This window comes from Coregonus clupeaformis, unplaced genomic scaffold (genome assembly GCF_020615455.1).
Source record: "Coregonus clupeaformis isolate EN_2021a unplaced genomic scaffold, ASM2061545v1 scaf1028, whole genome shotgun sequence".
Classification (NCBI taxonomy): Eukaryota; Metazoa; Chordata; class Actinopteri; order Salmoniformes; family Salmonidae; genus Coregonus; species Coregonus clupeaformis.
This window is the reverse complement of record NW_025534482.1, coordinates 97501-110000: the sequence shown is the minus strand read 5'-3', so window position 1 is coordinate 110000 and position 12500 is coordinate 97501. Positions and strand designations below refer to the sequence as shown.

Genomic DNA, 12500 nt, shown 5'->3' with positions numbered 1-12500 from the left:
GTCTCTACAGCAAATTATCTTACTGTGGGAAGTTGAACTAAATGTATTGCACCAATCTTGTCTCAAGCCATGGTGCGTTTGGATATGAAATAGAAGGTTGTTATGTGATCCAAATGTAAGTGTGCACTCTTCTGAAACTGAACCTTCTGACCCCTCCTGGTAAGCTCTACTGAACCTGTTTAGTTCTTAGTGCTGGGTGTCTAAGTCTACCCAGTCAGTATCCAGTATTGATGTGTGGCCTTCAGCAATACAACCACAGCTACACACACAGAGACACAGCACACTGCTCGCTGCTGCAGGCCAAGATACTGCCCTCACTATCCACTGCTGCAGGCCAAGATACAGCCCTCACTATCCACTGCTGCAGGCCAAGATACTGCCCTCACTATCCACTGCTGCAGGCTAAGATACTGCCCTCACTATCCACTGCTGCAGGCCAAGATACTGCCCTCACTATCCACTGCTGCAGGCCAAGATACTGCCCTCACTATCCACTGCTGCAGGCTAAGATACTGCCCTCACTATCCACTGCTGCAGGCCAAGATACTGCCCTCACTATCCACTGCTGCAGGCCAAGATACTGCCCTCACTATCTACTGCTGCAGGCCAAGATACTGCCCTCACTATCCACTGCTGCAGGCCAAGATACTGCCCTCACTATCCACTGCTGCAGGCCAAGATACTGCCCTCACTATCCACTGCTGCAGGCCAAGATACTGCCCTCACTATCCACTGCTGCAGGCCAAGATACTGCCCTCACTATCCACTGCTGCAGGCCAATATACTGCCCCTCACTATCCACTGCTGCAGTCCAAGATACTGCCCTCACTATCCACTGCTGCAGGCCAAGATACTGCCCTCATTATCCACTGCTGCAGGCCAAGATACTGCCCTCACTATCCACTGCTGCAGGCCAAGATACTGCCCTCACAATCCACTGCTGCAGGCCAAGATACTGCCCTCATTATCCACTGCTGCAGGCCAAGATACTGCCCTCACTATCCACTGCTGCAGACCAAGATACTGCCCTCACTATCCACAGCTGCAGACCAAGATACTGCCCTCACTATCCACTGCTGCAGGCCAAGATACTGCCCTCACTATCCACTGCTGCAGGCCAATATACTGCCCTCATTATCCACAGAGAAACACAGCAGCAAAACATGGAAGGATGTGAAATAAGTTGCCCATAGATTTATCATTTTCCTGTTGTGAAGTGTGTATGTGTGAATATGTGCTATATGAGGACATTAACAGCAGGCTCTCATACAGACCAGTGTAATGGTCTGGTCTGTGGTGGAGGCATGGCTGATAACCACCTCCACCCACCACCACTACCCCGACTCACGTCTCTTTTCTTCCCCAGGACGGTGCACTACGAGGGGGGAGCTGTGTCCATCCACGCCCGCTCCCTCTGGAGACTGGAGACACTACGAGTGGCGTAAGTCCAACTCTATGACATATCTATCTCACCTCCCATTGACAATCTGTTAACACTCGATGTAGAAACATTATCACTCTATAGACACTGTAATATTATCACTATAGACACTGTAATATTATCACTATAGACACTGTAATATTATCACTCTATATACACTGTAATATTATCACTATAGACACTGTAATATTATCACTATATACACTGTAATATTATCACTATATACACTGTAATATTATCACTATAGACACTGTAATATTATCACTCTATATGCACTGTAATATTATCACTATAGACACTGTAATATTATCACTATAGACACTGTAATATTATCACTCTATATGCACTGTAATATTATCACTATAGACACTGTAATATTATCACTATAGACACTGTAATATTATCACTCTATATACACTGTAATATTATCACTATAGACACTGTAATATTATCACTATAGACACTGTAATATTATCACTATAGACAGTGTAATATTATCACTATAGACACTGTAATATTATCACTATAGACACTGTAATATTATCACTATAGACACTGTAATATTATCACTATAGACACTGTAAATATTATCACTCTATAGACACTGTAATATTATCACTATATACACTGTAATATTATCACTATAGACACTGTAATATTATCACTATAGACACTGTAATATTATCACTCTATAGACACTGTAATATTATCACTATAGACACTGTAATATTATCACTATAGACACTGTAATATTATCACTATAGACACTGTAATATTATCACTATAGACATTTGTAATATTATCACTCTATAGACACTGTAATATTATCACTATAGACACTGTAATATTATCACTATAGACACTGTAATATTATCACTATAGACACTGTAATATTATCACTTATAGACACTGTAATATTATCACTATAGACACTGTAATATTATCACTATAGACACTGTAATATTATCACTGATAGACACTGTAATATTATCACTATAGACACTGTAATATTATCACTATAGACACTGTAATATTATCACTATAGACACTGTAATATTATCACTATAGACACTGTAATATTATCACTATAGACACTGTAATATTATCACTATAGACACTGTAATATTATCACTATAGACACTGTAATATTATCACTTATAGACACTGTAATATTATCACTATAGACACTGTAATATTATCACTATAGACACTGTAATATTATCACTATAGACACTGTAATATTATCACTATAGACACTGTAATATTATCACTCTATATACACTGTAATATTATCACTATATACACTGTAATATTATCACTATAGACACTGTAATATTATCACTATAGACACTGTAATATTATCACTCTATAGACACTGTAATATTATCACTCTATAGACACTGTAATATTATCACTATAGACACTGTAATATTATCACTATAGACACTGTAATATTATCACTATATACACTGTAATATTATCACTATATACACTGTAATATTATCACTATATACACTGTAATATTATCACTATAGACACTGTAATATTATCACTATATACACTGTAATATTATCACTATAGACACTGTAATATTATCACTCTATATACACTGTAATATTATCACTATAGACACTGTAATATTATCACTATAGACACTGTAATATTATCACTCTATAGACACTGTAATATTATCACTATAGACACTGTAATATTATCACTATAGACACTGTAATATTATCACTATAGACACTGTAATATTATCACTATAGACACTGTAATATTATCACTATAGACACTGTAATATTATCACTATAGACACTGTAATATTATCACTCTATATACACTGTAATATTATCACTCTATAGACACTGTAATATTATCTATCAGACACTGTAATATTATCACTATAGACACTGTAATATTATCACTATAGACACCGTACTATTATCACCATAGACAACTGTCAAAATATTTACTCACTATAGACTGTAATATTATCACCCACAGACAATCTGTACTATTATCACTATAGACACTGTAATATTATCACTATATACACTGTAATATTATCACTATAGACACTGTAATATTATCCTCTATATACACTGTAATATTATCACTATAGACACTGTAATATTATCACTATATACACTGTAATATTATCACTATATATACACTGTAATATTATCACTATATACACTGTAATATTATCACTATAGACACTGTAATATTATCACTATATACACTGTAATATTATCACTATAAACACTGTAATATTATCACTATAGACACTGTAATATTATCACTATAGACACTGTAATATTATCACTATATACACTGTAATATTATCACTATATACACTGTAATATTATCACTATATACACTGTTAATATTATCACTATAGACACTGTAATATTATCACTATATACACTGTAATATTATCACTATAGACACTGTAATATTATCACTATAGACACTGTAATATTATCACTATAGACACTGTAATATTATCACTCTATATACACTGTAATATTCATCACTATATACACTGTAATATCTATCACTATAGCACTGTAATATTATCACTATAGACACTGTAATATTATCACCATAGACACTGTAATATTATCACCATAGAAGCACTGTAATATTATAGACACTCGTAATATTATCACTCCATAGACACTGCAATATTACTACGAAGGCACTGCAATATTAATACCATAGACACACTGTAACAATATCACTATAGACACTGCAAATTATCACTATAGACACTGCATTAATACTATAACACTGTAATATTATCACTTATATACACTGTAATATTATCACTATAGACACTGTACTATTATCACATATATACACTGCAATATTATCACTATAGACACTGTACTATTATCACTCCCATAAACACTCTAATATTATCACTATAGACACTGTAATATTATCACCTATATAGACCTGTAAGATTATCAATTTCACATGGACACTGTCAATATTATCACTATAGACACGGTCATATTATCACTATAGACACTGTAATATTATCACTATATAGACACTGTAATATTATCACTACGAGACACTGTAATATTATCACTATAGACACGGCTCATATTATCACTATAGACACCGTAATATTATCACTCTATATACACTGCGACTATTATCACTGTTATATACACTGTAATATTATTTCACTATAGACACTGTAATATTAATACCATAGACACTGTAATACTATCACTTCATAGACACTGTAATATTATCACTCTATATACACTGTAATATTATCACTATAGACACTGTAATATTATCACTATATAGACACTGTAATATTATCACTAATACACTTGTAATATTATCACTATAGACACTGTAATATTATCACTATAGACACTGTAATATTATCATCTATAGACACTGTAATATTATCACTATATACACTGTAATATACACTATATACACTGTAATACTTATCACTATAGACACTGTAATATTATCACTCTATATACACTGTAATATTATCACTATGACACTGTAATATTATCACTATAGACACTGTAATATTATCACTCTATAGACACTGTAATATTATCACTATAGACACTGTAATATTATCACTATATACACTGTAATATTATCACTATAGACACTGTAATATTATCACTATATACACTGTAATATTATCACTATATATACACTGTAATATTATCACTATAGACACTGCAATATTATCACTATATACACTGTAATATTATCACTATAGACACTGTAATATTATCACTCTATATACACTGTAATATTATCACTATATACACTGTAATATTATCACTATACTACACTGTAATATTATCACTATAGACACTGTAATATTATCACTATACACACTGTAATATTATCACTATAGACACTGTAATATTATCAATCTGCAGACACCGCAATATCACTATATACACTGTAATATCATCACTATATACACTGTAATATTATCACTATAGACACTGTAATATTATCACTATATACACTGGTAATATTATCACTATATAGACACTGTAATATTATCACTATATACACTGTAATCTTCATCAACTATAGACACTGTAATATTATCACATATACACACTGTAATATTATCACTATATACACTGTAAGTATTATCACTATAGACACATGTAATATTATCACTATAGACACTGTAACAATACCACCTGTATACACTGTAATATTATCACTATATATACACTGTAAAATATTCACTATGTACACTGCGATATTGTCCTAACAGACACTGTAATATTATCACTCTATATACACTGCAATATTATCACTATATACACTGTAATATTATTACTATATACACTGTAATATTATCACTATATAGACACTGTAATGTTATCACTATATAGACACTGTAATATTATCACTATAGACACTGTAATATTATTACTATATAGACACTGTAATATTATCACCTATCTATACACTGTAATATTATCACTATATACACTGTAATATTATTACTATAGACACTGTAATATTATCACTATATACACTGTAATATTATCACTATATATACACTGTAAATTATCACTATATACACTGTAATATTATCACTATAGACACTGTAATATTATCACTATATATACACACTAATATTATCACTATATACACTGTAATATTATCACTATAAACACTGTAATATTATCACTATAGACACTGTAATATTATCACTATATACACTGTAATATTATCACTATATACACATGTAATATTATCACTATATACACTGTAATATTATCAATATAGACACTGTAATATTATCACTATATATCACTGTAATATTATCACTATATACACTGTAATATTATCACTATAAACACTGTAATATTATCACTATAGACACTGTAATATTATCACTATATACACTGTAATATTATCACTATATACACTGTAATATTATCACTATATACACTGTAATATTATCACTATATGACACTGCTAATATTATCACTATATAGACACTGTAATATTATCACTATATACACTGTAAATATTTTACTATATACACTGTAATATTATCACTATATGACACTGTAATATTATCACTATATATACACTGTAATATTATCACTATATACACTGTAATATTATTACTATAGACACTGTAATATTATCACTATATACACTGTAATATTATCACTATATATACACTGTAATATTATCACTATATACACTGTAATATTATCAATATAGACACTGTAATATTATCACTATATATACACTGTAATATTATCACTATATACACTGTAATATTATCACTATAAACACTGTAATATTACCTCACTATAGACACTGTAATATTATCACTATATACACTGTAATATTATCACTATATACACTGTAATATTTACTATAGACACTGTAATATTATCACTATAGACACTGTAATATTATCACTATATATACACTGTAATATTATCACTATATACACTGTAATATTATCACTATAGACACTGTAATATTATCACTATATATACACTGTAATATTATCACTATATACACTGTAATATTATCACTATAAACACTGTAATATTATCACTATAGACACTGTAATATTATCACTATAGACACTGTAATATTATCACTCATAGACACTGTAATATTATCACTATAGACACTGTAATATTATCACTATAGACACTGTAATATTATCACTATAGACACTGTAATATTATCACTCTATATACACTGTAATATTATCACTATAGACACTGTAATATTATCACTATAGACACTGTAATATTATCACTATAAACACAGTAATATTATCACTATAAGACACTGCAATACTATCACTATAGACCCTGTAATATTATCACTATAGACACTGTAATATTATCACTATAGACACTGCTAATATTATCACTATAGACACTGTAATATTATCACTATAGACACTGTAATATTATCACTCTACTGGACACTGTAATATTATCACAATAGACACTGTAATATTATCACTATAGACACTGTAATATTATCACTATAGACACTGTAATATTATCACTATAGACACTGTAATATTATCACTCTATATACACTGTAATATTATCACTATAGACACTGTAATATTATCACTCTATATACACTGTAATATTATCACTATAGACACTGTAATATTATCACTATAGACACTGTAATATTATCACTCTATATACACTGTAATATTATCACTATAGACACTGTAATATTATCACTCTATATACACTGTAATATTATCACTATAGACACTGTAATATTATCACTATATACACTGTAATATTATCACTATAGACACTGTAATATTATCACTCTATATACACTGTAATATTATCACTATAGACACTGTAATATTATCACTCATATACACTGTAATATTATCACTATAGACACTGTAATATTATCACTATAGACACTGTAATATTATCACTCTATATACACTGTAATATTATCACTATAGACACTGTAATATTATCACTATATACACTGTAATATTATCACTATAGACACTGTAATATTATCACTATATACACTGTAATATTATCACTATAGACACTGTAATATTATCACTATAGACACTGTAATATTATCACTATAGACACTGTAATATTATCACTATAGACACTGTACTATTATCACTATATACACTGTAATATTATCACTATAGACACTGTAATATTATCACTCTATAGACACTGTAATATTATCACTATAGACACTGTAATATTATCACTATAGACACTGTAATATTATCACTCTATATACACTGTAATATTATCACTATAGACACTGTAATACTATCACTATAGACACTGTAATATTATCACTATAGACACTGTAATATTATCACTATATAGACGCTGTAATATTATCACTATATATACACTGTAATATTATCCTCTATATACACTGTAATATTATCACTATATACACTGTAATATTATCACTATAGACACTGTAATATTATCACTCTATATACACTGTAATATTATCACTATATACACTGTAATATTATCACTATATACACTGTAATATTATCACTATATACACTGTAATATTATCACTATAGACACTGTAATATTATCACTCTATATACACTGTAATATTATCACTATATACACTGTAATATTATCACTCTATAGACACTGTAATATTATCACTATATACACTGTAATATTATCACTATAGACACTGTACTATTATCACTCTATACAGTGTAATATTATCACTATAGACACTGTAATATTATCACTATAGATACTGCAATATTATCACTCTATACACTGTAATATTATCACTATAGACACTGTAATATTATCACTATAAACACTGTAATATTATCACTATAGACACTGTAATATTATCACTATATACACTGTAATATTATCACTCTATAGACACTGTAATATTATCACTATAGACACTGTAATATTATCACTATAGACACTGTAATATTATCACTATAGACACTGTAATATTATCACTATATACACTGTAATATTATCACTATATACACTGTAATATTATCACTATATACACTGTAATATTATCACTCTATAGACACTGTAATATTATCACTATAGACACTGTAATATTATCACTCTATAGACACTGTAATATTATCACTATATATACACTGTAATATTATCACTATAGACACTGTAATATTATCACTATATACACTGTAATATTATCACTATAGAACACTGTAATATTATCACTATAGACACTGTAATATTATCACTCATATACACTGTAATATTATCACTATATACACTGTAATATTATCACTATATACACTGTAATATTATCACTATAGACACTGTAATATTATCACTATAGACACTGTAATATTATCACTCTATAGAGGCTGTACCATTAACACTCTGCCCCCTGCAGTGTAGATCAGGGTGATGTCTACGTGAGAGGGCTGGGTATTGACTCCTTTTAGACCCTGTATCCTGACCTGGGGTTCTACATGTGAGGGTGTTAATAGAACCCCCCAGTCACACTGTCTCTGTCAGCGGAACCCACTGCCAACATGGTGTACTGTGTTCTGTCAGCCTCAGTCTGTGGAGAGAACCCACTGCCAACGTGGTGTACGGTGTTCTGTCAGCCCCAGTCTGTGGAGAGAACCCACTGCCAACGTGGTGTACGGTGTTCTGTCAGCCCCAGTTTGTGGAGAGAACCCACTGCCAACGTGGTGTACGGTGTTCTGTCAGCCCCAGTTTGTGGAGAGATGAAGAACCCTCCTCTCATCCAGAGTCAAATTCACACAGGCAATTTGCAGCCTGTGAAGTGTGTAATTAGAAACAGCATGACAGTAGTCCCCTGATAACACAGACACAGATGTATCTCCTTGTTTTGTATCAGGGCTTATTGACATACTGTAGTGTCCATGGTTTCTGATTTAGGGTTGAATATAAATACTCTGCCCTCTGTAGCCTGTGGTGTTCTGTTGTGTTCTGTCAAACTGACGGTTTGGTGTTATGGTTAGCTACTGTACGGTACGTCTACAGGACAGGACAGTATAGAATAGGTTTGGTGTTATGGTTAGCTACATTGTACGGTACGTCTACAGGACAGTATAGAATAGGTTTGGTGTTATGGTTAGCTACTGTACGGTACGTCTACAGGACAGTATAGAATAGGTTTGGTGTTATGGTTAGCTACTGTATGAGTACGTCTACAGGACAGGACAGTATAGAATAGGTTTGGTGTTATGGTTAGCTACTGTATGGTACGTCTACAGGACAGTATAGAATAGGTTTGGTGTTATGGTTAGCTACTGTGCGGTACGTCTACAGGACAGTAGTAGAATAGGTTTGGTGTTATGGTTAGCTACTGTATGGTACGTCTACAGGACAGACAGTATAGAATAGGTTTGGTGTTATGGTTAGCTACTGTATGGTACGTCTACAGGACAGGACGTATAGAATAGGTTTGGTGTTATGGTTAGCTACTGTGCGGTGCGTCTACAGGACAGGACAGTATAGAATAGGTTTGGGGTTATGGTTAGCTACTGTATGGTACGTCTACAGGACAGGACAGTATAGAATAGGTTTGGGGTTATGGTTAGCTACTGTACGGTACGTCTACAGGACAGTATAGAATAGGTTTGGTGTTATGGTTAGCTACTGTATGGTACGTCTACAGGACAGGACAGTATAGAATAGGTTTGGGGTTATGGTTAGCTACTGTATGGTACGTCTACAGGACAGGACAGTATAGAATAGGTTTGGTGTTATGGTTAGCTACTGTACGGGTACGTCTACAGGACAGTATAGAATAGGTTTGGTGTTATGGTTAGCTACTGTACGGTACGTCTACAGGACAGTATAGAATAGGTTTGGTGTTATGGTTAGCTACTGTATGGTACGTCTACAGGACAGGACAGTATAGAATAGGTTTGGGGTTATGGTTAGCTACTGTATGGTACGTCTACAGGACAGGACAGTATAGAATAGGTTTGGTGTTATGGTTAGCTACTGTACGGTAGTTTTCCTCTGGACATGTAGGAGAATCTTACAGAACTCTGCATGCAGGGGTTTCAATGGGGTGTTTGTCCCATTTGATGAAATCTTGTTTTGCAAGTGGACCCCAAACCTCGCTGCCATAAAGTGCAATTGGTTCAATGACACATTCAATTAGTTTTAGCCAAATTTTAATAGGTATTCAATTTGAATTTGTTTTTTAACGGCGTAGAATGCCCTCGTGCTTTCTCTCTCAGTTCATTCACAGCACCATTAAGGTGTCCAGTTGAACTGATTTTTAAACCTTGTAATGTGTGCAGTATATTTTGTACCAATTGAAAACTTTGGTCTAATTCCCTGAGATCTGGAAAATCTCTCTCTCTCTCTCTCTCTCTCTCTCTCTCTCTCTCTCTCTCTCTCTCTCTCTCTCTCTCTCTCTCACTGTCTCTCTCACTGTCTCTCTGTCTCTCTCTCTCTCTGTCTCTCTCTCTCTCTCTGTCTCTCTCTCTCTCTCTCTCTCTCTCTCTCTCTCTCTCTCTCTCTCTCTCTCTCTCTCTCTCTCTCTCTCTCACTGTCTCTCTCACTGTCTCTCTGTCTCTCTCTCTCTCGTCTCTCTCTCTCTCTGTCTCTCTCTCTCTCTGTCTCTCTCTCTCTCTCTCTCTGTCTCTCTCTCTCTCTCTCTCTCTCTCTCTCTCTCTCTCTCTCTCTCTCTCTCTCTCTCTCTCTCTCTCTCTCTCTCTCTCTCTCTCTCTCTCTCTCTCTCTCTCTCTCTCTCTCTCTCTCTCTCTCTCTCTCTCTGTAGGTGGAGTGGCAGCCACACTCGCTGGGGCCAACCCTTCCGGCTCCGTCATGTGACCACAGGGAAGTACCTCAGTATCATGGAGGATAAGGGTCTGTTGCTGATGGACAAGGAGAAGGCTGACGTCAAGTCTACTGCTTTCTGCTTCCGCCCCTCCAAGGTACACTTCAGCCTGGCTCACACACACACACACACACACACACACACACTCCACTGCTTACAGTAACATTATTCTGTTGATCTGCACAGAGCAGTCTTCGCAACATGCCTCCTGTGGTAGTGAGATGTTGGGTGATGGAGGCTGGAGTCTGTGGTAGTGAGATGTTGGGTGATGGAGGCTGGAGTCTGTGGTAGTGACATGTTGGGTGATGGAGGCTGGAGTCTGTGGTAGTGAGATGTTGGGTGATGGAGGCTGGAGTCTGTGGTAGTGAGATGTTGGGTGATGGAGGCTGGAGTCTGTGGTAGTGAGATGTTGGGTGATGGAGGCTGGAGTCTGTGGTAGTGAGATGTTGGGTGATGGAGGCTGGAGTCTGTGGTAGTGAGATGTTGGGTGATGGAGGCTGGAGGCTGTGGTAGTGAGATGTTGGGTGATGGAGGCTGGAGTCTGTTGTAGTGAGATGTTGGGTGATGGAGGCTGGAGTCTGTTGTAGTGAGATGTTGGGTGATGGAGGCTGGAGTCTGTGGTAGTGAGATGTTGGGTGATGGAGGCTGGAGTCTCCGGTTATATAGAAACAGTTTGCTG

At 34.0% G+C, this 12500-nt stretch overlaps 1 protein-coding gene across 1 annotated transcript in view; it reads left to right on the top strand.

The window, feature by feature from the left end:
• Positions 1 to 12500, top strand: part of LOC121571992 (ryanodine receptor 2) — a gene marked incomplete at its 3' end in the record, with an annotated part of 179646 nt that overhangs the window by 73890 nt on the left and 93256 nt on the right. The window contains exons 11-12 of the mRNA XM_045217362.1: positions 1367 to 1441; positions 11762 to 11918. Coding sequence (XP_045073297.1) covers positions 1367 to 1441; positions 11762 to 11918 — 232 coding nt within the window. The remainder of the gene's footprint in view (positions 1 to 1366; positions 1442 to 11761; positions 11919 to 12500) is intronic.